Source organism: Salvelinus sp. IW2-2015, linkage group LG30, assembly GCF_002910315.2.
Source record: "Salvelinus sp. IW2-2015 linkage group LG30, ASM291031v2, whole genome shotgun sequence".
Classification (NCBI taxonomy): domain Eukaryota; kingdom Metazoa; phylum Chordata; class Actinopteri; order Salmoniformes; family Salmonidae; genus Salvelinus; species Salvelinus sp. IW2-2015.
In genome coordinates this window covers 9709527-9736024 of record NC_036869.1, presented here as the reverse complement: position 1 = coordinate 9736024, position 26498 = coordinate 9709527, and the positions used below count along the sequence as shown (strand labels likewise).

Below are 26498 nucleotides of genomic sequence, written 5' to 3'. Positions count from 1 at the left end.
CTCGCTAGTTATCAAAATCCAGAAAAGTGCTGTTAAATTCTACAGTTACCTAAAAGGAAGCGATACCCACACATTCCACCACAAACCCTCACCTACGGAGAGATGAACCTAGAGAAGAGTCCCCTCAGCCAGCTGGTTCTGGGGCTCTGTTCACAAACACAAACAGACCCCACAGAACCCTAGGACAGCAACACAATTAGACACAACCAAATTATGAGAACGCAAAAAGAAAACTATTTTACACATGGGAAAGAATCAACCAGAAAACAGAGCAAATTGTAATGATATGTGGCCCTAAACAGAGAATACACAGTAGCAGAATACCTGACCACTGTTACTGACCCCAAATTAAGAAAATGCTTGACTATGTACAGACTCAGTGAGCATAGCCTTGCTATTTAGAGAGGCTGCCATAGGCAGAGAAGACGGGCTATGTGCCCTCTGCCCACAAAATGAGTTGGAAACTGAGCTGCACTTCCTAACCTCCTGCTAAATGTATGACCACATTAAAGATGCATATTTCCCACAGAACACACAGACCCACAAAATGTTACATGTACACATAATATAGATAAAACAATAATGTGATCCTTTAAAAATATAATAACAGGGCAATCGCTCAACCCTTCTCATAATCAGTCTGGTCATTATTTCTCCCCCAGGCCCCTCCCCCCAGGCTCCCTCCCACAGTGCATAGTGGGTTTGGAGCTGTCGCTGTGGACCATGAGTCTAAATGCCCTCCCCACTGCCTCCCCGCGACCAACTCCCCCTCCTCCCCTTCTCTCCCCTGAATGTGTCTTTATTCATGCGGTAGTAGGGGTCTAGAGGATCAATGGGATATTATGGGATATAGTTCATTAAAGAAGGAGAGAGCAGAATGACAGTTAATTAACCCTCGCAGGCTTAATAATTGTATATTTCCTGGCTGCCTGAGACGGGGTGTCACAAGGAGACCCTGTACGGTGCTCTGCAGCTCTAGTGTGTTTTCACCCCCGACCTGAGCTTGGCTCTGCTGGGGCTGTGGCCCCACTGCTGCTTACTCAACTTGCACAAGGAGCTCYGCAGGGGGCCTGCCATTTGAATGATTCTGAGTGTTTAACCTCCCTGAATACACCCCAGGTCAGAGTACTGTGATGATGTGCTGTAAAGGGAATATGTCTCTGTCATCGTGCTTCACCCTGCTGTCCTGTATTACTAGACAAACCTGCTGTGAACACTTGATTTAGATCTCTAAATGTCATATATTTATGGAGTATCCTACTTCAGATAAACAAGGCTTGACGGCATGGCAAATTAATGGMTTTTTAAATGTGGGTTGTTAAAGGCTATTAAAATCAGAGTTAGTGGTAGGAAATAGTGTATTTATCTAAGGAGTTGGGGTGACAGTTTCTCTGACTGTAGACAAACACCCAAATGGATGTGATGAAATGTGATTTAATGGTGGTTAAAATACTCTAATCCATGTTGTTCTCCCTCCTCACAGCTGACCCTCTGGTAGGAAGCATCGCCACCCAGTACACGACCAACAGACCAGAGCACGACAGGATAGCCAAACAGTGGACCAAGAGATACGCCACATAGACTGACATCAAGGAGCTCCACCACCCTTCTCTGACCCACCTCCGCCACCCAAAATCTGTTGAGCACACCCATCCCTCGCCCCTCCGCTCCTAGACTGGTCCCAAATCTGTTTGTGCTGTATAGCCAACTCCTATGGTCATTGCATGCCAAACAATTAATTAATAATGGCATGTTTGGCATGACAATGACATTTACATTTTAGTCATTTAGTAGACACCCTTATCCAGAGCGACTTAGTTAGACCATAGTAGTTGGCTATACAGCACAAACAGATTTGGYACAAAGCTACTTGCCCCTCTCTCTGAGGCCCAAATGTGTGGAAGCACACCCACCTGACCTGATCCCCCCTCCTCATCACAGGCGGCTGGTGGCACTTTTATTGGGGAGGACGGGCTCATAGTAATGACTGGAACGAGTAAATAGAAATGCATCAAACCCATGGGTTCCATGTGTGTTAATGCCATTCCATTTACACCATTCCAGATATTATTATAAGCCGTCCTCCCCTCACCAGCCTCCTGTGCTCCTCACACCTTTAGTTCACCCCCACTCCCCCTCCTCTGAGAACATGAACTTGATTGCTTCTTTTTTTTTTATACAAATAGTATATTGGATTTTTTTCTCCCAATACACTGAATGTTGATATGGTCACGAAAAGCTTTAATACTGTTATTCTTGTTGTTGTTATTGTTTGTTGTTGTTATTATTACTACATTGTTTATTGCATTATCCTCCTAGGCCCTTTTTATGTGATTGATGAAAAATGCATTCTATTCTAGAGCATTCTAGATACATTCTATTGATACAGTCCATGCTGAGCGTTTTTGTTTAAGAGGTCATCTTCAGTTAGAGCCTGTCTGCAGAATTAGTGTTTACAGATGCAGAGTGGACCTTTTTCTAGGATTTAATCATTTGTTGTTATTATTTTTCTGCCCCCAGAAGTTATTGCCATGACAGTAAGTCTGTCTGGATCTGTGTGTAGCTGGTCTTGCTGCTCACCTCCTGTGGTGCTAGTCAGCTGGCAGTTATTTGCTGTACATTTGCCTTGTGAGAATACATACTTATAGAATACTCAATTAAACACTGGTTGTAATGTTAACTCTGGCTCGGCTAATCTGTTGCTAATGTGCTCACTGTTTGTCTTCTTCACTGGGTTAACAGTGGGGGATTTCAATGCATAATCTATAATATTTACTGCTGTCCAATGGTCGTTAAAATATTTATATTATACACRCGTTTTAGATGATTTATGTTATTTTCTCATGTCACATTTTAAAGCTCCAATGTCAAGAGCATTTCCTTTTTATGATCAGTGATAAAAGTTAAAGCTACTGTTTGTTCAAGTTCAAAACTCTCATCTTGTCCCGTGTATTTTCATGAGAAGTTTAAAAGCTCTTTGATAGCTGGCTGGCTGCCTCAAATACAGAGCTCTATTGAAGGATCTGCTGCACGCACACGCACACACACACAAACACTGAAACACACAAACACAGTTCCCATATACAAATGCCCTTAGAATGAAACTCTGGGTTCTGAGATTCCATTCTGTAATTCTACAATTCTGAGTCCCGACTAGTATAACTACGCCAGCTGAGTTCCTGACATTCCAGTCCCAAAATGTAGGACCCCCCCCCCCCCCTGCAACGGAATAGAACATCTGGATGCATCCCTTCACTCCTAATATGTTGCAGGTTTTCATGAAAGGATCCAGTCTGCCTGTGGAACAGCACCTGGAATACTGAACCCTGTGCAGCCTTGGCATTCCAAATGAAATGTTTGGTTTTGTGCTTTGTGGAGTCTTGTTTTGTGAAAATGATTTATTAGTTAAGAGTTCATCCATTATTAATTAGGCAGCAATGCTGCTTGTTATTGCTAATTACGACAATGGCCTTTCAGTCATTGTAAGCCTATTCCAATATAAACCAGCACCACATCCTCCCTCTTGCACATGGATTTCTCATCTCTCGCTAGAGAGACTGTTGCAGCATTAGTGGTGAGAAGAGAACTGATCCAGGATGAATTAGCAGAATCTTTGCCTTTTGACAGCCAGTGTTGAAAGGAGTGGAGTCAGGCCTTAACATTCTGTGTTTTGCTGCTGTCAATTATTTGGTGTAGGTTGGATCCTAATTCTTATTCGTCAAAGAGAAGRGGCAAAGTGTAGAGAGACCCGCAAAGGGATGTAATTATTGTTGACAGGCAGGGAATGGAAGGGGGYCATTGGGACTCTTCGTCCCCCACCTCCTCATCTTTACCCCACAGGGAGAAGAAGAATGATTATTGTTTCTGATGCAGAGCCTCATAACCTCACTGGTTCTCTTCCTCAACACCCAGCTTGTCCTAAGAAACCAGGGCAGGGGGGATTGGTTGGCAAAGACAATACCACTTAAAGTCTTATATCTCAACCTCTTTTCTGATGGGCTAGCTGCCAGTATGGTGTGTTCTTCCTCCTTTGAGGACAGTAAACCCCACAGGTTGATGGTGTTGGTCAATGGGTTAAAGTTAGGCTCAATCAGACCCTCTGGCTGGAGAGGTTGACTGTTTGCCCTGTAGCCTACTGAACTCAAATGAACCATTTTAAGACTAATATTGGTCATGTATACATTCAAAATGCAGCTCAGTGGACATTGTATGGACTGCCATCGTCACATTGAAGAAGCCATCTCGTGTGGTGAAGCAAATACACCAGGTGAGTTCGGACTGTATAAAGCAGTAGCCTACATGTACCTGCAAGTTAGCCTCTTCCGCTAGGTTATCCATTAGCCTACATGGTCCATTTCWACCTGCAATAATAAGAGGATGCAAGCCAATTTTGCAGGAATGCTTTGAAATGCAGGAAACTTCATGTAGCCTAATATGACCATCATAAAGAAGAGATAAGAACATCTAATATTTCTGTGTCACCCTCTGCTGATTATTGGYAGTGTAGGTGGACTTCACTTTTACATGATGCAAAGATAACATTATATGTAGGCTTATGGTATCCACAATGGTCAGAATCATCTCACACCTCTTTGGTGCCCCCCTTTCCAATTATAGAGTAGTGCTCAGCTAGCTCTCTCAATTTGACATTGTCATCGAGTGTGCCCAACCGAGACGGAATCCATTGCCCTGGATAACTCTAGCTTCGTCTGCTGCTGGCTCTGCACCCACACTTCCGCTCCGCGAGAGGCAAAAGGCACGCGTCCAGGCGACGGAGGCACTCACAGACACAAAGAAAGGTGGGCTTATCTAACACTAAATGCTTTAAAAAAATATATGTATATGTATCCATATTGTATTGTTTGGCGCGTCTGAGGGATCGACATTTGGACCTCCACCGTGGATAGGTTATAGCCGTTGGGGTTGAAATTGAGGAAAACGGTCCGTCCTATAGACTGGACTGAGATCAGCTTTAGCTGCCTATCGAGGGATAAAGATGCCAATATAAAATCTAATTGTAAAACACATTGGCTTCGGTCTAAAGATTCAACTAGTTTGGCATACATGTTCGGCATATTCTCTTATGGGTGTTTGATTGAAGAGCATCTTATTTCAAAGTGAAAGTTTCATCAAGTCAACGAATGCTCAGTGGGAATGAAGAATGAGGAAGGTTCCCCAAACGAATGCGACATCGCCCAATACATTTTAGGCTACATTGGGCTATTTGATCAGTTGAGGAAATTAGGCTACCCCCTCGTCGTTCTTATTTTGCTGTAATGAAATGTAATCATTTCACAATAAGAGCGGAGTGTGCTCCTTTGTTGTAGCACAACTCAGCTAAAATAACGCTTCAGTGCAAACATTAGCTTTAGGTCAGTAGGCTAATCTGTTAGAGCGTTAAGAAAGACTGGGAGTAATGGTTTGACGATAAACAGGATACATTCATGTTGAATTGTGTCTGTAAACCTATGAACACATCGTTGGTTGGAGCCTAACAACAATAGGCTAAAGGTCGCATTGATGGCGCTGGTTATTGATAGCCTACATTGAATATTTGCAGTGCTCCTGAACTGTGGGGGGTGGATCTTAGGTGTATTTGTTGTTTTTCTGTGGCCTGAATGTTGCTTTTTGTTTTTGTCTGTACAGATCGGTATGTCGGGTGAGGATTCGCGTGCCAGCATTAGTTCTTCTTCCTCAACTCATCAGCAGTTAGAAAAAAAAGCGCCTAAGAAACGAGAAGAAAGCAAAGCCAGCATGAGCAAGACTTCCAAACTCCTCTCCACCAGCGCCAAAAGGTAAGGCTGATTGTTGCTGTGGCTGTCAAAAAAATGCAACGTTTCACTGAGTTGATATTTTATAATACAGTAGCTCACTCGCGGCCACTTTTGTTACAATGTATCGTCTTGTCATTGACTGGCGCGTGTCACTATAGTGTTTAATTATTTACCATTTTGAATATGTTCTTAACCTTCTTAGTGCATGGTTGTCACACTGTAAATAGCCTATGATTCAATAGATGACTAACTTATTTGCATATTTATTTTCAGTGTTTATTGTGGTAAGACTAGAGGAAATAAAATAAAACATCTGGCACAATGCAGTCTATCTATAGTTATATTTGTCATCCTGATTTACTGTCTGTCTTGATCCTTTGGTAAAATTAGCATTCTGGATATTTTGAGTGTCTGCCATGACAATGTATCTTGTTCCCTATTATTAATCTTCTGTTAGTCTTGATTCTATGTGAGTGATCTTTTTTTTTTGTGTGCATTATTTCAGAATTCAGAAGGAGTTGGCTGACATTACTTTGGATCCGCCACCGAACTGCAGGTAGGCGCATGTMTGTGCGATTTTAGCATGTAAATCTTTGTGGGGAAAACAATTTTTTMGGGGGGAAATGCATGCTAGTAAAGCCACTACACAACACAACTCTGAACAATAGATTAATTGCGCTATAACGGTGCACACAAACTGTTAGGGCCTACATAAAGCTGTCCCAACAGCAGTCCGAACACCTTACCACTGCTACACCTGGCTATCAGCGGAGCCTTGTCTGACAGCGAAACAGTTCATTCAGCTTTGTTTACTGCCTTTTAAAAAACATAGCTGATATGGCTGACTTGCTTAAACAAATGTGGTTTCTACTGACAATTGAGATGTACAAACTATGGCATGAGGGGATGACAAGCGGATAAGAGGCAATCTGTAATTTTCAATTAAGACATTCATGAGCGAGCTAGGACGGGCGTAGTCAATATAACTATTTCTTCAGCACTTTTGAAATGTACAGCGACAGAATTCAGAACATGGGCCGTTCTTACAGTGCTCTCTCTGTACACCAAGTCAGAACCGTAGGATAAATAAAGGGGCATATAAGCAGACATTGAAAGCTCTTACAATATTTGATGATTACATTTCTCTAAAACAGGTTATAGGCTACATGTGCACCACCTAGTCAGAACAGTAGGCGAAATTAAGAGGGGAAAATAGACCAAATTATTAGGGTGATGCATATGGGCTACTAACAGCTTACTACACAACATACTTATTATTACTTTCTTAGCTACAGTATACATATCTTCCCAGCATATTACATGATTTATACAGCAGTATACAAGACATTTTTGGACTCACCATGTGCTGTGCCCACTTGAACAGGAAGGTGGCGCGGCGGTCCTTCGTGGGCAAATTTTGTCATCAAAGTCTGGCATTCTCTGGATTTATGGTGCTTTCACGACAACTGGGAACTCGGAAAAAAACAAGGTCGAATCACGATGACATCAGTGATCTTCAAGTCTAAAAAGAGGTCTGAGTTCCCGACTTACATTTCCGAGTTGGCTCACCATTCAAAACATATTTTCCCATTCGGGGCTCATTTTTTCCTGAGTTCCCAGTTGTCTTGAACTCACTGAAGTCAGATTTCCCAGTTATGAGTTAACAGTTGTTTTTTAGAAATCATGCTGAATTGACAGCATGGCCAATGTTGAATGTTTATCATTTTAAGCTTGGAAAAGAGACCCTTAAACCTAGAATTGGTACCATACACCCACTCRACTGAATAGCAGGCTAGTGATTTCTTTGAAATGCTCGCAGTTAGCCACTGATTCCTTCCAAACCACTCATTGTTGAATTTGCAATTTCCAACTTGTTGTGTAATGTTTATGGCCGAGGAGCACCGATACGTTTTATCTATAATTTCTCTTCATATGACAAGGATCAAAAAGGATTTGCCAGTAGATTGTCGACTTGATTCATGATGATGACTGCTAGCTAAGATTTTGAAAGTATGATGTTGACATGATCAGTCCAATCAAAGCTACTGTAGATATAACGTGATTTGATGTAATTTTATCTGTGGCCAATGACTTTGAGCCTTCTTGGATGGGCACTTCTAATGTAACTCTATGGCAGCACCCAAGGGGCTTGAATTTTCGAGCTCTGGCCTTAGATTTGCCGGTGACTTAGTGTCCCCATGAGTAACAGAATATTGAGCCAATCCCGGCACAATTAGAGGACATTATTAACCCCTACGCTCCGTATTTTCCGAGGCATGATGCACACAGTTCCTCTGACATGCATCCTGGAAGGCCAGTAAAGTGGGAGAGAAGAGATGTGCTACACAGACACACACACACACTCTCTAGAGAGACAGGAGATATTATGGGAGCAGTTCCTTGTCGTGTGTTATTGAACCTTGAAGGCCACTGAGGGAGTTAATCTCTGTATGTACATCTTCAATGAGGTCAGAATTTACGCTCAGCTGTTGACAAGTTGCTGTGCTGCGGTCAGTCTACACTTGCCAGTCTACACTCACTTAGGGAACTGTGGGTCATGATGATCCTGTCTAGACCTTGAGAAGTGAGCTGATTACATGTTGGCGCAGCTCTCCAGACCACCAGTTGGACACACACACAAACCAGTTCCAAAACAGACATTTAGCTAGCTGATGACCCTGGCATATGACTGCTATGGATTTGGCAGAGGCTGGCTCACTCAACATGTCAGAGAGTAATGGCATGTTTTGAGACAGGAGCTTTGTGCTCTGCAGCTGGAAAGGACCATGAAGGAAGGAATCCTATTTGACTGACTCTAGTCATTCCATCCATAGGTGGCTTTTGTGGCCTGCTCTAGTCTAGTGTAGTGGGCCTACTATGGTGCTGCTGTGGTATTGGAAAGTGGAAGGAGCTCTGGTTAATCCAGGGGGATTATGGGGGTTTATAACCACATCACCACGTGTAGCCCAGATGCTTGGAACCCAGTGAACTAAAGAGGGGGTTTGGGGGGGGCTGACCCAGTGAACTATGTTCCAACCAGACAGTCTGCTGCCACCTTAGTGACCTGACGGTTGTGTCATAGAACGTAAGTAATTCAGTGAACCATGCTTGTGTGACGAGTCGCCTTGCCTGAGACCTGAAGACGTGCATTAGCTTCTTGAGCTAATGCCTAGGCTTTAGCTCATCAGGCTAGTACAGTCTTATGGCTCGGAGTGACAATGTGAAAACATCCAAGCCAGCCCAGTATGCCTACAGTGCAGGTAGTGAGTGTGAAAAGGGCATTTGTGGCCTTGGACCTATCGTTAGATACACTATACATTCTTTGCATGAGGCAATTATATAGTGGTTTTGTCAGTAGTTTTCATTAATCTGTCAGTTGGTTTTCCTGAACTGGATGTTTTCTGCCATAGCAAGCATGTCATGTTTTCTGGCTACTACATGGCAAGTTCCTTAGATGACATTTATCAAAAGCAAATTATACTTGACACGAGGAATGCCACACACACACTCCAGCCTTGTTTTATTTTTAAATGGTCTTGTCGTCGTCATAGTGCTAACATCACACACTCGTTTCCTTCCCCCTCTCTCCCTCCCCCTCACATGCTCTCTCTCTCACCTTCATTCGTTTCCTTAGCTGCTCTTTGGCTACTGCTCCCTAGCACTTGTTTTCCTTTCTTTGACAAACACACTATCCCTCCCTCCCTTCAGGATGTAGCCCCTGGGTGTCTGGCCTTGCGGTGGCGTCTTGTTGGATTCTTGACATTCTCAGAGTTAGGGCTCATGATAGTAATTGAACATTGAAAGCTTGTTGTGTGTGTGTGTGTGTGTGTGTGTGTGTGTGTGTGTGTGTGTGTGTGTGTGTGTGTGTGTGTGTGTGTGTGTGTGTAACTGCTCTGTGACTGGGATAGTGGTCAAATAAAATAAATATGAAATGTTTGTTTACAGGGTCAGCCATAGTAGTACGGCACCCCTGGCGCAAACTAGGGTTAAGCGCCTTGCTCAAGGGCACAGAGACAGCTTTTTCACCTTGTTGGCTCGGGTATTTGAGCCAGTGACCTTTTGGTTACTGGCCCAACGCTCAAACCGCTAGGCTACCTGCCGCCCTAAGCTTGCAGAACCTGGTATTCCCAGGGAGTCTTCCATCCAAGTACTAACCAGGCCCAACCCTGCTTACCTTCCTAGATCAGATGAGAAGGGAAAACAGTGGGTTCCAATTGTGTTCTTACTGCCTCTTACTCAACCCCTCACTGTGTAGCCCCAGCATTGACTGCTGGCTAATGAGTGTTGTGTCTGTGTGTGTGCTTCTAAAGGTGTTTTCACTTCAGGAAGCGTGCCAGTAGTTATTGTAAGCCATCTGAGGTGCTTGTGATTCTTTGTTTACTCCCTCTAGTGTACTCTGAGCTAATGTTTAGAGTGAGAGATTGCGAGCCACTGATTTTTTTTCTCCTCTTGACACAAAATGGAGTGTTACTGTTCCAGAGTGTTGGAGTTGTTGTATGTGTGACTGTGATGGCTGCTGTCTAAGTCTCTGTAAAGCTTTTCATATCTATAAAAAGGACTCCCCACTGGGGAGGAAGTGTCTAGCCCATGCTGTGTTGTTAGCGAGCGCTAAAAACCCAAAGTACTGCTGCTACCTACTGTACCTCTTCGCTGGTATTTCTGAAAGGAGTTGTGTTTATTCAGTAGTCGTGATCATTGGAGTGGGACCCAGTGTTGGGATAATGGAGGCTGTTTTGCTTGCTGTGCTCATGGTCCGTTGGGAAAGTGTTGCCTCTTGTTGTATTTTTAGTGATGAGTTTATTTGATTTAGTTAACCTTTATTTTGACAGGGAGTCAATACTGAGACCAAGGTCTGTTTTCCAGAAGAGCCCTGTTTAGCACAACAACACATTAAAACACAATATACACATTAGTTGTTTTTTTATTGCTTTAGTACTATACTGAACAAAAATATAAACACTACATGAAACAATTTCAAAGATTTTACTGAGTTACAGTTCATATAAGGAACTCCGATAATTGAAATTCATTCATTAGGCCCCAATCTATGAATTTCACATGACTAGTAATACAGATATGCATCTGTTGGTCACAGATAAAAAATAAAAAAATAAAAAGTAGGGGCATGGATTAGAAAACCAGTCAGTATCTGGTGTGACCACCATCATGCAGTGCGACACATCTCCTTCGCATAGAGTTGATCAGGCTGTTGATTGTGGAATGTTGTCCAACTCTTCAATGGCTGTGCCAAGTTGCTGGATTTTGGCGGTAACTGGAACACGGTGTCATACACGTCGATCCAGAGCATTCCGAACATAATCAATGGGTGACATGTCTGGTGAGTATACAGGCCATGGAAGAACTGGGACATTTTTAGCTCCTGGGAATTGTGTACAGACCCTTGCGACATGGGGCCCATGCATTATCATGCTGAAACATGAGGTGATGGTGGCAGATGAATGGCACGACAATTGCCATTAAAATGTCCATCAATAAAATGCAATTGTGTTCGTTGCCCGTTGCTTATGCCTACCCATACCATAACCCCACCGCCACCATGGGGCACTCGTTCACAACGTTGACATCAGCAAGCCTCTCACCCACGCAACACCATACACGTGGTCTGGGGTTGAGGCCGGTTGAACGTACTGCCAAATTCTCTAAAACAACGTTGGAGGAGGCTTATGGTAGAGAAATTAACATTAAATTATCTGGCAACAGCGCTACTGGACATTCCTGCAGTAAGCATGCCATTGTGTGGTCCCTCAATATAGACATCTGTGGCATMGTGTAGTGTGACAAATCTGCACATTTTAAGAGTGGTCTTTTTTGTACCCAGCACAAGGTGCATCTGTGTGATGATCATGCTGTTTAATCAGCTTCTTGATATGACACACCTGTCAGGTGGATGGATGATTAAATGAGAAATGCTCACTAACAGGGATATAAACAAATTTGTGCACAATTTGAGAGAAATAAGCTTTTTATGCGTATGGAAAATGTCTGGGATATTTTACTTCAGCTCATGAAACATACTGCAGTACCTATATTGACCCATAGGGGGCCCGCAGACCCCGGGTTGTATGCCCCTGCCCTAGAGGCACCAATTCCTACAATTTTTAAAGGGCATTGGAGATCATTCCACACGTAAGGTACAAAAAAATAAAAGCAGATCGACCCAACTCAGTGGAATTGGAAGGGATCTCCAGAGATGGCCATCCCTGAGACCGGGTCTGGTATCTCGTACTTCTATAAGTTAACAATGAAGTAAGATACTGAGGAAGTTTATGCAGGAGGGCTTTATAAACTAGAGTGCAATGCATCGATCTACGAGACTTCAAAGAGGGCCAGCCTATTGCCCGTAATAAAACGTAGTGCGCTATGATAAACTGTCCATTGTCTTCAATACCGTGGCAGCTGTTTTCATAATCCTATACACAATATCCCCATAGTCTATAATGATATGAATGTCAACTGAATTATTTGTATTCTCCTATTTAATGAGGGCATGACCTATTCCTATAAAAGCTCTGAATGAAGAAAACAGCCTCGAAGCATTCCCATTACTCCTGGAATGCTAGGTAAATATTATCTTTACATTACTGAAAACAAGGTTCACTCACAGGCTGATTACCCACAGAAAACTGTATACTGCATCTCTGTGCGATTGCCATTATCAGGAATGGGTAGTGTTTCTTCAGTCGTTCAGCCGCTCTGTTGAAGTGGCGTCATTATGCTATCTATTTTGTTATGACAGCCCAGTGTACATTACACTGTGTTTCTGGTTAGTGCTATAAAAAGAGGTAGTGCTAGCAGCTGCTAATGGGTTAGAGATGATGTGATGACACATAAAGAGGACAGTATCTGCACTTAGACATATTCCTGGCAAGCCAAGGTGTCAAGTGAGAGTTGAGATACAGACTGAAGCCAGGAGTTGCATGCATTATGCTGGCCCCTGATACAACTGGCCTGTACTCTCACAGGGATGACAATTTATATTTACACTTGGAAGATTATCCACTGTTTGCAAAAATATTCCAAATAAACAAACAAGCAACAGTATCACAGAAGTAAACAAAAGTGTTTTGGAGAATCAGAAAAATCTGTTATTCCACTTGTTACCTCACTGATGCATTGAGTGTAGACATTTTGATGGTTATTCATCACAAACACAGTCTCCCAGCTGAAATGTGGACTGATCTCGCCCCACCTTTCCTTTCTCTCTGCCTGTATCCTTTCTGAGGTCAGAAAAGAAGCCCCTGTCTGTTATTGAACTGAATGACAACACAACAGTGACTATTAGTGTGGCGTATTGAACTGAACGACTACATTGACTGCAGCATGCCATATCATCCCTGCCGGGAACACTACGTGACATTTGTCTGTTGGGGTGGAGAACAGACTCTCCTCTGTGGCTCTGCTGTGTATCACACACATCTGTTGTCAGGCAGAGAAACCACACAGGCTGGATGTTTTAATGTGAAATGATACAATACTTCTCTATACCGATTTTTGGCATAGAATTAGGAACTGTATTTTAGACTGACACTATCCTGTGTTTTTGGCATAGGCATAGAATTAGGAACTGTATTTTATACAGAGACTGTCCTGTGTTTTTGGCATCAAAGTATTTTGGGGGGGGGGTGATAGGCCTAAAGTTAAGTGTTATGTTTTCACACAGATTTCTAATGAGCTTTTCTGTTAGCATCAATGCAAAGCATGCATTTTGGTCGCTGAGTAATGACTAGGCGTTTTTCGTCGTAGACCATTTCTGTGTTTACATTACTCAAAACTGGTGGGTGGCGTTAATCCAGTGGACTATCAGAAGCTCCATTCAACCCCTGTCAACTTGTCTTATGTCACTGAGCAAATAAACTGCATAGCACTCTAGCTTTGTTTTGGTTTTACTACGAGGCGATGACCTGACTCGTGGCAGGTTGCGCTGGTAATGAGTTACATCGATAATGCTGTGAATGATAATGGATTATATAAGGAATTATTATTACAATGATGCCTACATTTCCGTTTTCTGATACACAAGTATTAGCATTTTAATGTGTTAGTTAACCTTTACTTTTGTGAGCTGGTTATTAGTTTGAGATCAGATATTTTAGAAAGCCTCAATCTCTATAAATCATATAGCCTGTGTGTTTGTATGTTCTACAGAGAAACCAAGTGTAAAGCACTATATTATTGCATTCCTTCATCACATTCTATCATCTTGTCTTTCACCATTCATTTCTCCGATGCCATGAAACAGTGCAATGTACCTATGTTGCCTGTTTGTGTGTTTGCAGTGCGGGTCCAAAAGGAGACAACATCTATGAGTGGAGATCCACCATCCTGGGACCACCAGGCTCTGTGTACGAGGGAGGAGTCTTCTTCCTAGATATCGCATTCACACCAGACTACCCCTTCAAACCACCCAAGGTAAAGACTCCAGTCAAAACAGCTGACTCAAACAATGAATAGAACATTCCTCGATTACACAGCTTTGTAGGCTACCACCTTCTCACTAGAGAAGGGAACTTGTTATTGCAAAGTTGACCGCTGGAGGGAGCGATTGCACTTGGATTTTATTGAAATGCAGGGCCTCTAGTTCTCTCTGCAAATTGCAAACAGTTAATGGTCAATTTAACCAAACCAACCAACCAAACCAGACTCAAAGGCTTGAATAGAAATTTGGCTTCCATGATTAGACTGAGTTTCCATCCTCCAAGCATTGTTGAGCAGATTATGTTGGTGTTTCTTTCAGGATCTACCACTGTAACATCAATAACAGTCAGGGTGTATTGATCTAGAGAAACTTTGTTGTTTCCATGTTTTTACTGCCTGGCTGTGCACAGGGCTGCATACAGACAGGCAGGCAGACATACACACACACTCCTATAGCTGCTGTCTGAGAACAGGGTACACAAACACCACAGACTAGACTAGCAGATCCCCTCCACACCTTGGGATAGCCTGGGAGCACAGTTATGGAGCACAGTTTCCACAAGCAGGCCAGCATGGTTAGTCACTCATGAAGTGGTTGAGAGAGAGTGAGTCAGCTAGGGAGATAGAGGGGGAGAGTGTGATTGAGTCAAAGGGTGCTTCTCCAATGTCACTCCCACTCTGATCCCTCCACTGTTCAGGCAGGCAGCCCAGAGGTCAGAGTTGGCTCCCTAATGATGTTTAGTCTCTTGTCTTCCTAATGTTTCGCATTCTGCTTCTTCTATGTTACTGACACAAAGAGATGCTCAGCTCCGAAGGACTGGAAAAAAGCACATAAACCACAGGGTGCATTGACTACAGTTTAAGTCTGAGGTTTACATGCATCTTAGCCAAATACAGTTAAACTCAGTTTTTCACAATTCCTTACATTTAATCCTAGTAAAATTCCCTGTTTTAGGTCAGTTAGGATCACCACTTTATTTTAAGAATGTGAAATGTCAGAATAATAGTAAGAGAGAATGATTCTATTTCAGCTTTTATTTCTTTCATCACATTCCCAGTTGTTCAGAAGTTTACATACACTCAATTAGATATTGGTAGCATTTCCTTTAAATTGTTTAACTTGGGTCAAACGTTTTGGGTAGCCTTCCACAAGCTTCCCACAATAAGTTGGGTGAATTTTGGCCCATTCCTCCTGACAGAGCTGGTGTAACTGAGTCAAGTTTGTGAGCCCTCCTTGCTCGCACACGCTTTTTCAGTTCTGCCCAAACATTGATGGAATTGAGGTCAGGGCTTTGTGATGGCCACTCCAATACCTTGACCTTCTTGTCCTTAAGCCAGTTTCGCACAACTTTGGAAGTATGCTTGGGGTCATTGTCCATTTGGAAGACCCATTTGCGATCAAGCTTTAACTTCCTGACTGATGTCAAGATGTTGCTTCAATATATCCACAAAATGTTCCTTCCTCATGATGCCATCCTATTTTGTGAAGTGCACCAGACCCTCCAGCAGCAAACACACCCACAACATGATGCTGCCACCCTCGTGCTTCACAGTTGGGATGTGTTCTTCGGCTTGCAAGTCTCCCCTTTTTTCCTTGCAAGTCTCCCCTTTTTTCCTCCAAAAAAGACCAGAGGACATTTCTTCCAAAAAGTACGATATTTGGCCTCATGTGCAGTTTCAAACCGTAGTCTGGCTTTTTTCTGGCGGTTTGGAGCAGTGGCATCTTCCTTGCTGAGCGGCCTTTCAGGTTATGTCGATATAGGACTCGTTTTACTCTGATTTAGATACCTTTGTACCTGTTTCCTCCAGCATCTTCACAAAATGCTGTTGTTGCTTTGTTCTGGGATTGATTTGCACTTTTCGCACCAAAGTACGTCATCTCTAGGAGCCAGAACGCGTCTCCTTCCTGAGCGGCTGCGTGGTCCCATGGGTTTATACTTGCATACTATTGTTTGTACAGATGAACGTGGTACCTTCAGGCGTTTGGAAATTGCTCCAAGGATGTACCAGACTTGTGGAGGTCCACAATTTTTTTCTAATGTCTTGGCTGATTTCTTTTGATTTTCCCATGATGTCAAGCAAAGAGGCACTGAGTTTGAAGGTAGCCTTGAAATACATCCACAGGTACAACTCCAATTGACTAAAATGATGTCAATTAGCCTATCAGGAGCTTCTAAAGCCATGACATCATTTTCGGGACTTTTCAAAGTTGTTAAAGGCACAGTCAACTTAGTGTATAAAAACTTCTGACCCACTGGAATGTGATACAGTGAATTAATCTGTCTGTAAACAATTGTGGGAAAACTGACTTGCACAAAGTAGATGTCCTAACTCACTTGCCAAAACTATATTTAACAAGAAATTTGTGGAGTGGTTGAAAAACGAGTTTTAATGACTAAGTGTATGTAAACTTCTGACTTCAACTGTAGATTAGACTTTGTTGTAACCTAGGTGACGTTCCGTACCAGGATTTACCAGTGTAACATCAATGACAGTCGGGGTGTATTGATTTCTCGAGAAACGTTGTTGTTTCCTAGGTGACGTTCCGTACCAGGATCTACCACTGTAACATCAACAGTCAGGGTGTGATCTGTCTGGACATCCTGAAGGACAACTGGAGCCCCGCCCTCACCATCTCCAAGGTGCTGCTGTCCATCTGCTCCCTGCTCACTGACTGCAACCCTGGTAAGACTTAAGACACCATATACTACTGTAATGCGGGTTCCATTGAAATTAATTAATTACAGTGGCTGATTTGAAGGGCATTGTAGTCTTATTTCAAACATTGTCATATGTGGAATTCCTTGTGTGCGTGCTGGCTGGTCAAAGCTATAGTTGATGCCTTATCTATAACTCTGTGTAATCTCCACCCCTCACAGCTGACCCTCTGGTAGGAAGCATCGCCACCCAGTACACAACCAACAGACCAGAGCACGACAGGATAGCCAAACAGTGGACCAAGAGATATGCCACATAGACACACAGGACTGGGTCGTATTCATTAGGGACTGAAATGGGGAGGAACTACTTGGAATTGTCCAATAAGAAACGTTCATTTCTGTTTCCAGTTGCAAAACGTTTTCTGCTGCATGCCCTAATGACTACAACCCGGGGCAACATGAGGGGGAGGTGTCGTCTTTCTGGGATGACTCGGGGACTGTCAGGTTGGGGGAAACGGGAGCTTGGAGACTAGGGAAGGATTTTTCTTGGAATTTGTCTTATCTCCTGATATTTTGTTCATMATCTTTTTTTAAGTTCTCGGCCCGTATATTATAATGAAGATTTTGGTAATAATGCTTTTCAATGTTTCCTTAACGTTCTGTAAATGATTTTTTTGCTAATTGTACTACGAAATGAAATTAATTTGAAATTGTTGGACTGCTTGTATAAAGGTGTGACACAATGGTTTTCTAGTAGAATTCCAAATCTCATGTCAATGTGAATTTCACATAATAAAGTAACCGTTGGTGTAAGTGCTCTTGCATATCTATCATTTCATCTGCCATAACATATTGCTGAAACATTGGTATTTATCCGATACAGCACCTAATGTCTAGGTGTGTTGCTGATATACAGTCATTGTTCAATGGCATTCAAACTGAAATAGATGTGCATATGTCAGGAGTCAGATGGACAGCAAGAAATAAAACCAACTAAGTAGCAGCATAAAATGTTCAATTTATTTAGCTAGGTCTCACACAAGACATGGACACAGGCAATGTTCCAATTATCTCTCCATCCTCAGTGTTTACTTCAATTCACTGAATTGAAAGAAAATGACTAAGAAATATGGTGGAAACTCCTGGCCCATGCCTCCACCAATCCAATGCTTTTACGTTTGTAGTAGTGAATGAGTGTACTGAGAGAGAGGATATTATTTGGACGCATGACAGAAGCCATATTTCATCCCATTCCTACGCACTAGGAATTAAGTTTCATAAAGTGACAAATAAATTAGGTAAATAAAACATGTACAAAGCTAATAAACTACACAGGTTTTGTATTTTTTAACAAATACACAAAAACAACCATTTAGGGTGCAACTGATGAAAGACAGACATTTAATAATCAGACATGAGCAACATACCATCATTTTTTATTGCTACTGGGCTATACACTAGGTAGTATCTAGTAATATGCCGTACACTAGATGGTAGTAGGCCATACACTAGGTAATATGCCTCACACTAAAGGCGCATTAGATAGGCCTAGACCTTGCTCTACAGCGGCTACTATAGCCATCCCATAGGATGGAACACACTGAAACCAGAGGAGTGTATGACACCACAAAGCAGGCTCACTCATTTAGCCAGCTCACTTTGATAAACATTAAGATACATCTCTTGATTTGCTAGTCAATTTAAAAAAAGCTATTTGAATATGGGTTGTTGGTTGTCTATGGAATGTAGAGTCATGCTGATATGAAGTCAGAATATTAATTGAAGTTGGCTGGCTAACTCATCAATCCTACTCTGTAACATCTCCCCCCTGAAGTACTTGGAACTTAGGTGCTCTTGAGGTTGAGTTCAGTTCATATGTCGTTGGACGCCGTGCCCTTGCTCTTGCGTCCTGGAAGAGGGAAGGCAGACTTGCTCTGAGGCTGTGTGAGGCGGCTGGTGAGCATGGTGAAGGGTTCGATGAGAGAGTTCCTCTCAGTGACGCTAACCTCCCATAGCTTAACCTTCTCCCCCCGCGCCCACTGCTGCGCTGACTCCTGCTCCACCTGACGACGCTCACGCAGGTCTGTCTTGTTCCCTAGCACGATCACCATCACCTGAAGGAAGACGGCGGAAGAGGGGACACTCCAACTAAACTCAACAACAATAGTATGAGGTTCTGATTTGTGTTTTTTTTTCTTTTCTGGACAATGTGCTTCTGCTTGCCGTTTGGGGTCTACGCCGGGTTAGAATAAAACCACTGACAACTGCTGATGTAAATAGGGCTTTATGAATAGATTTGATTGATTGATTAGCTGTTTGTGACCAAAACAATAAATGAAACCTGGCTCATTTGACTAAAATGTTAAAACCACACACACTTATCAACCCTTAGGGAGAGTTTCAATCATTCACAATCCCAGTACCTCTTTCTTGTCTCTGGACTTGTCTATTTCCTTCTTGAGGACATCCACTTTCTTAAAGGACTCCAGGCTGTCCACACTGTAGACCAGCACAAAGCCGTCTGCCACAGAGTAGTAGTGCTTGGGAAGGTCCAGGCCGTCGTGGAGACCCCTGGTGTCATAGAGACGTAACTGTTCCTTCACACCGCGGTCTGTCTCCACCGATGCCACATACACATCCTCCTGGGTCTCAGTGGACTCTGAACCTGCAACAGACAGGAGACAATGGATCATTCAATGGTTGTGTTCAACACAACAGTCTAGTAGGTAGTGTAGGTAGGCAGTGCTCATTCAACTCTCGGTTAAATACTGTATTTATATTCTATAGCAGGGTTATTCAACTCTTAAAAGGCGCTGCATGGCCAATCCAAATAAAATTGTATTGGTCGCATACACATATTTAGTAGTTGTTATTGCGGGTGTAGTGAAATGCTTGTGTTCCTAGCTCCAACAGTGCAGTAATATCTAATAATTCACAACAATACACACAAATCTAAAAGTAAAAACAATGGAATTAAGAAATATATAAATATTAGGGTGAGCATTGTCGGAGTGTTTGTGTGTGTATATATGTATATATGACGGAATGTATAGACATTATGGACAGTATGTGGATAGAATATTTAGTATATCTGTAGAATACATAGGATAGAATACTACATATACACCAATAGTTGAATACGATGGCATTGACTAGAATACAGTATATACATATGAAATGAGTAAAACAGTATGTAAACATTATTAAAGTGACCAGTGTTCCATCATTATTCTTTTTTAGATTTTTTTTGTTTTTGTATTTTGCCCCCCAATTTCATCATATCCAATTACAATCTTGTCTCATCACTGCAACTCCCCAACTGGCTCGGGAGAGGTAAAGGTCGAGTAATGCATCCTCTGATACATGACCCGCCAAACACCCGCCCYCTTAACCCCGAAGTCAGCCGAACCAATGTGTCGGAGGAAACGCTGTTCAACTGACAACCGAAGTCAGCCTGCAGGTGCCCGGCCCACCACAAGGAGTCGCTAGAGCGTGATGAGCCAAGTKAAGCCCCCCGGGCAAATCCTCCCCTAACCCGTACGACGCTGGGTCAATTGTGCGCTGCCCTGTGGGACTCCCAGTCACGGCTGGTTGTGACACAGCCTGGTATCAAACCCGGGTCTCTAGTGATGCCTTAGACCGCTGCGCTACTCGGGAGGCCAGTGTTCCATTATTAAAGTGAGTAGTGATTCCATGTCTATAGGGCAGCAGCCTCTAAGGTGRAGGGTTGAGTAACCGGGTGGTAGCCGGCTAGTGACAGTAACTAAGTTCAAGGCAGGGTACTGGGTGGAGGCCGAATAGTGATGGCTATTTAACAGCCTGATGGCCTTGAGATAGAAGCTGTTTTTCAGTCTCTCGGTTCCAGCTTTGATGCACCTGTACTGACCTCGCCTCCTGGATGATAGTGGGGTGAACAGGCAGTGGCTCAGGTGGTTGATGTCCTTGATCTTTTTGGCCTTCCTGTGACATTGGGTACTGTAGGTGTCCTGGAGGGCAGGCAGTGTGCCCCCGGTGATCTGTTGGGCAGACCGCACCACCCTCTAGAGAGCCCTGCGGTTGCAGGAGGTGCAGTTGCCGTACCAGGCCGTGATACAGCCAGACAGAATGCTATCAATGGTGCATCTGTAAAATTTTGTGAGGGTCTTAGGGGCCAAGCGAAATTTCTTCAGCCTCCTGAGGTTGAAGAGACGCTGTTGCGCCTTCTTCATCACACTATCTGTATAGTTGGACCATTTCAGATTGTCAGTGATGTGCACGCCGAGGAACTTGAAGCTTTTCACCTTCTTGATGTGGATGGGGGGGGGGGGTGCTCCCTCTGCTATCTCCTGAAGTCCACAATCAGCACCTTCGTTTTGTTGACGTTGAGGGAGAGGATATTTTCCTTGCCCCACTCCGACAGGGCCCTCACCTCCTCCCTGTAGGCTGTCTCATCATTGTTGGTAATCAGGCCTACCACTGTTGTGTTGTTTGCAAACTTGATGATTGAGTTGGAGGCATGCGTGGCCACGCAGTCATGGGTGAACAGGGAGTATAGGAGGGGGCTGAGCATGCACCCTTATGGCACCCCTGTGTTGAAGATCAGCGTAGTGGAGGTGTTGTTGCCTACCTTCACCACCTGGAGGTGGCCCGTCAGGAAGTCCAAGACCCAGACCCAGGTCCCAGAGCTTAATGATGACCTTGGAGGGTACTGTGGTGTTGAAGCCTGAGCTGTAGTCAATGAACAGCAATCCGACGTCTGCATTGGCCGTGCAGCATTTACAGTGATACGGCCTCTGCAGAATTCAGGGCATTCATACTTCTTGGCTTCGCGGAGCAGTGCAGAGCTGTTGTGAAGGAAGTTGTCAAGGAAGTGAGTTTGTGTTTAAACAGGACCTCCATCCCTCCCCTACCATCAACCAATCATGTCAATGCAGAGTTATGTGGAGCCCTCTGCATTGTTACAAAATTTGAGACACGCACAGCAATGCAGTGTGTAGCTCATTGGGTCACACCATCCATAAGGCGCCTCTGACCACATTTTCTGATCAAGCATAAATTGGCTCTTCATTGGCTCTAAAGCCACAACAAGCCCACACCATGCTGGATGGTCTTTATCAGTTCTCTGCTTCACCCCAGATCATGGTCTTCAATTCATCTTCATATGAAGCCATGCATATATTTAGTCACAGATTTAATCTGCTAAAGTTGCATAGTGAAAGAAAAGTAGAAAGCTGTTTTGCTCCAAATAACTGGACATTACAGGCTACATTTTCCAATACAATGCTAATTCCTTTTGAACACTACAAGCACATTTTACAGTGTTCATCTCTCACAACCACAGGCAAGTTCAAGTTTACAGTCATCAACTTACCAACAGCGTGATTGCCATACAACAGCTGTTCAAGGATGGCTGTTTTTCCTACAGATGCCAAACCACACACCACAACTTTGCAACCTTTCCCCATTTTGATAACGCAAAAACCTGCAATAGCAGAAAATGAAACGTAAAATAGCTAGAAGATGAGCTGGCTAGCCCTAACTAGCTGAAGCATCAAATATTTGCTCATTGTTCTATCTATGGAAGCATCTTCGTAAACATCGCATCCAAAGTTACCTAGCTAACGTTAGCTTGGTGCAATAAAATAAGTACCTTGGTTTAAAAGCTGACGGAGTTGGACAAATGGAGAGATTACAATTATTATTGCAATAAACTGGTTATCTACGTAACTTTGAAGTGATTTAGCTAGCTAACGTTAGCTAAAATCAAGGCAACAATTCTGTGTTTTGACAACAAGGAAATTCCAATGATTCTCTGCGCTTGTGCAGAGGCAAMGTGTGGGGGTTAAACTTTGAGAAGAAATGCACTGTATAAATAAAATATATACATGTTATTTGTAATATGCATAAATAAATGTAAAATAAAAACGTATATTACCAGCTGCCAATGATAATGGTAAAATTGATAAAAGTGTAGTGGACCAATTTCAACGCACAATGTACAAAAGTAGCTTATTTTCTTTCAATCTGGTGGTGATTTTCAATTCTAAAATTTAAATACCATCAAAATCCCAGGTTATGAAGTTAGGTGAAATGTATATGAAAAATATGAACATTATTGGAATAAACTACAATACCCAGGCGTGTCTGACCTGAACTGTGTTACTGACGTTTTCATAAAGCATCCTGGGTACGTTTTCTCTTTCTTTCCGGCTGGTACGCCATCATGTAAGCGAGTAATTTTGTCGTTTTTCAGAATGTACAATCCATCAAAAATCAGAATTAAATCATTACCATCAGGTTGTATAGTTGTGGATTTAGTTGATGGGGMTCGTCGTTAATAACACAGTACCTCAATTTCTACATTTGAATTGATGAAAATTTGAATATTGTATTGTGTAGCCGAAATAGTGCACGGGTCTCCTATCGGTCTTCTATGTACTGCCACGGAGCGAGGTTAGAAAATTGATAGCCATTGACATTCTGTGTTTCTAAAATGTGTGTATTTGGCGTTAGAGGTTTTTCTTGTGACTATTTGGTGTTTTTTTGTTGTAGTAAGTGGTTGCCTACAATGGAGTGTTAGCCGGCTAACTTGCTACCTATCCAGTGTGTAGGACTGTAAGCATCGGGGCCTACTGCGAGCCTCCTGCTTCGAGAAGACAGATTTCCAGCGAGTCTGGAATTAAACAGAATTTGACCAAAAGCACTTCCCCGTAGACTCCAATTTAATACCCGCTAAATGAAATGTATCCCGGAGATGTCATTCATGACTTGAATAGTTCAGGGTACGTTGTAAACAAACTAAACGTGCTGGATGGCTGGCTGGCCAAGTTGGCCAAATCATGGCTTCTAATGGACATTAGTTAGCTACCAAATGTTACTTGTCGGTGCCTTATTTCTCTCCAACTAACTGCTAAATCGCAACATTGAATGTTCGTTATTGGTTACATATTTCTCTTTGCCTTTTTTCACAGTTAGTCTAACATGGGAGCGTACAAATATATACAGGAGTTATGGCGCAAGAAGCAGTCCGACGTGATGCGCTTCCTCCTGCGCGTCCGTTGCTGGCAGTACCGTCAGCTCTCTGGTCTCCACCGTGCGCCTAGACCCACCAGACCCGATAAGGCCCGCAGACTAGGGTACAAGTGCAAACAAGGTYGGTGTCTGTTCCATTCAAATTGTAGAATGTAGACCAACGTATATAATGTTAGACTCATGTAACTTTGCTGTAATGGTTATCTGTTGCATGCTTGTGCTTCATAGTTGATCGTTTCTCATGTGACCTTTGATCCTCAAGTTTGCCACATATCTGAGGCAGGGCATAAGATGTTGTCAGATGCAATGGTGTGATAAGTTAAATATGTAAAATGTTGTAGCCCTATTGATGTGATTAGGCAGCAATGGTATTCTGATTGCTTGTTTGTGCTTTCATTAATACCTGTGAGTCACTTATCCGTTTAAGTGTTTATTCACATTAAAGGTGGACCAAGTGGTTGTGCCATTTATATTGTATTTTATTCTTTGACATGTTGCTGATCTCTTATGCCAGGCTGTTATTTACATCATTGATCTCTTCCTGACTTCTCTCCATATAACAGGCTATGTCATCTACCGTGTCCGCGTTCGCCGTGGAGGCCGCAAGCGCCCCGTGCCCAAGGGTGCCACCTACGGCAAGCCCGTCCACCATGGTGTCAACCAGATCAAGTTCGCCCGCAGCCTCCAGTCCACTGCTGAGGTAAGAGCTCCTGTACAGGTGCATCTCCCAGGTTGTGGTCTGATTCTCATCCCTCTCCCCAATGTTGTACTTGCTCACTTTGTTCTAGGACTTGAAAAGCATAGGATTGGTGTAAACTTGGGCTACAGTTAATTTTTCTATACAATTTTACTCAGTATTTATTTTAAATCCATGAGGGTAGTGAATGATTGCACACTTCGGGGAGAAGTTACTAAGAACTGCATAAGGATGTCACTGATCTGTCTTCATTTGGCAAATTTATGCTCAATTACAAATCTACCATTCCCCCTGCTTCTAGGCACTTGTGCAGATATTAGTTAATTTCATATTGACCCCATTGCCCTCTGATAGGCATGTTGGAATTTGCCATTTTTTAACTTGGTTTATTTTCTGAAACAAGGCTCATATTCCAAATGGTACCCCTTTCTTCAACACCAATAATGCATTCTCTCAATGTGGTTAATGATGCTCAACTTTTTTCCCCATCTTATCGACTATGGTGAAACCTGTCTGAAATAAGCCAATTTGTCTGAAACCACAGAAAATAATGCATCATTCCCAAAAGTTTCTTGGTTGTATTTAAAACTGTATTGAAAACTAAGTGAATAGTATTCTCTTCACATTGGGTTTTGTGATTAGTTTACCTTGTATATGCCTCACACTCAACTTAATGTGACATTGGCCACTGATTTCATCATTTCAGATCTTTCCCATGCAGTTTAGATTGAAGCATACAGCTAGAATTTCTCAACAGATGGTGTATAGTGTGGATGAGGTAGACAGACTTGAAGGTGCTGTAAGTGGGGATAACAAGGGGGGCGTGGGCAGTCTGGGGTCGGCAGTGCCATCGTTAGACCAGCCCCTGGTATAATGTTCTATCCGTTGTGAAATGTTGCGTGGTTTGACCTGCTTTTATATTGGTTGTGTAACATCTCTGCATATCAGTGATTTACATTTATACTTACGTTTCTGGATGTGACTTGTCTGACCTGTTTGGTCTTCGGTCTCCCCAACAGGAGCGTGCTGGCCGTCACTGTGGAGGCCTGAGGGTGCTGGCCTCCTACTGGGTAGGAGAGGACTCCACCTACAAGTTCTTCGAGGTGATCCTGATCGACACCTTCCACAAGACTATCAGACGCAACCCCGACACCCAATGGATCACCAGGCCCGTGCACAAGCACAGGGAGATGCGTGGCCTGACGTCCGCGGGCAAGAAGAGCCGCGGCCTGGGCAAGGGCCACAAGTTCCACATGACCATGGGTGGTTCCCGCCGGGCAGCCTGGAAGAGACGCAATACCCTGCAGCTGCACCGCTACCGCTAGAGGGTGTCTGTACATTTAAAGAAATAAACATATGCCTTTTTATGGTGACAAATTGTTGGTCTGATGTGTTGTATTTGTAAGGGCTATTCATTTTGGGTGTAAGAGCTGCTATTTGATGTCTTGGGCGAGGAAGTGATACATATAGTGGTTAGTAACAACGATAAGCAAAGTTGATATACTAGTGTTTTCACAAACTTGTGAAATTTGATTCATGGAAAGGCACCCTGTTAGAACTATTGACCAATATGAGTGGAACAGATTTGAACCAGCGTCTACAGTGCACACATGGATTTTTGTCATTATCTAGGTTATCCCCAGGATGGGTTTAATATGTTTTTAGGGATAATAGTACCGTAAGTGACCCTGTGAGTACTAGAGCAGAGCACTCAACACGTTTCTGGAGTGCTACGGTCCTATCGATTATCTTTATCACTGAATCTAGCACACCTGACTAATAATTCGCTGGTTGATGAGATGAATCAAGTTGGTGGTAAAGGGTTGGAGTGAACCTACAGATGGGTAGCATTCCCGAAACTGTTGAAGATTCCTGGCCTAGAGGTTAAAGAAGTGGGACAGCATCTGGAGGGTGGTTGGT

The 26498-nt window shown here is 43.1% G+C and overlaps 4 protein-coding genes and 1 non-coding gene across 7 annotated transcripts in view; 4 read left to right on the top strand and 1 right to left on the bottom strand.

Annotated features, from left to right (window-relative positions):
- LOC111955079 (ubiquitin-conjugating enzyme E2 E2) overlaps positions 1-2680 on the top strand; it is a 49653-nt gene extending 46973 nt beyond the window's left edge. The window contains exon 6 of the mRNA XM_023975149.2: positions 1484-2680. Coding sequence (XP_023830917.1) covers positions 1484-1581 — 98 coding nt within the window. The 3' untranslated portion in view covers positions 1582-2680. The remainder of the gene's footprint in view (positions 1-1483) is intronic.
- A 1966-nt stretch (positions 2681-4646) lies between these two features.
- On the top strand, positions 4647-17683 carry LOC111955078 (ubiquitin-conjugating enzyme E2 E1). The gene is made up of 6 exons (XM_023975148.3): positions 4647-4799; positions 5647-5795; positions 6280-6330; positions 14072-14204; positions 16748-16895; positions 17090-17683. The coding sequence occupies exons 2-6, from the start codon at positions 5653-5655 to the stop codon at positions 17185-17187; spliced, it is 573 nt and encodes a 190-aa protein (XP_023830916.1). The 5' UTR covers positions 4647-4799; positions 5647-5652; the 3' UTR covers positions 17188-17683.
- Positions 17684-17871: 188 nt separating this feature from the next.
- LOC111955076 (NF-kappa-B inhibitor-interacting Ras-like protein 1) lies at positions 17872-22689 on the bottom strand. Of its 2 annotated transcripts, XM_023975145.1 has the most exons (4): positions 22500-22689; positions 22221-22331; positions 19294-19535; positions 17872-18984 (listed from the first exon to the last, which is right to left on the bottom strand). In XM_023975145.1, the coding sequence occupies exons 2-4, from the start codon at positions 22312-22314 to the stop codon at positions 18742-18744; spliced, it is 579 nt and encodes a 192-aa protein (XP_023830913.1). In that variant the 5' UTR covers positions 22315-22331; positions 22500-22689; the 3' UTR covers positions 17872-18741. The 2 variants fall into 2 exon arrangements, with proteins under 2 accessions (XP_023830913.1, XP_023830914.1); XM_023975146.2 differs by lacking the exon at positions 22500-22689 and having other exon boundaries at positions 22221-22485.
- A 316-nt stretch (positions 22690-23005) lies between these two features.
- LOC111955075 (large ribosomal subunit protein eL15) lies at positions 23006-25957 on the top strand. Of its 2 annotated transcripts, none has more exons than XM_023975144.2 (4): positions 23006-23074; positions 23821-24002; positions 24445-24581; positions 25598-25957. In XM_023975144.2, the coding sequence occupies exons 2-4, from the start codon at positions 23831-23833 to the stop codon at positions 25901-25903; spliced, it is 615 nt and encodes a 204-aa protein (XP_023830912.1). In that variant the 5' UTR covers positions 23006-23074; positions 23821-23830; the 3' UTR covers positions 25904-25957. The 2 variants fall into 2 exon arrangements, with proteins under 2 accessions (XP_023830912.1, XP_023830911.1); XM_023975143.1 differs by lacking the exon at positions 23006-23074 and adding an exon at positions 23106-23302.
- LOC111955408 (small nucleolar SNORD12/SNORD106) lies at positions 25034-25123 on the top strand. The gene has a single exon (XR_002876125.1). It is a non-coding gene; the product is annotated as a small nucleolar SNORD12/SNORD106 (small nucleolar RNA).
- Positions 25958-26498: the final 541 nt, after the last annotated feature.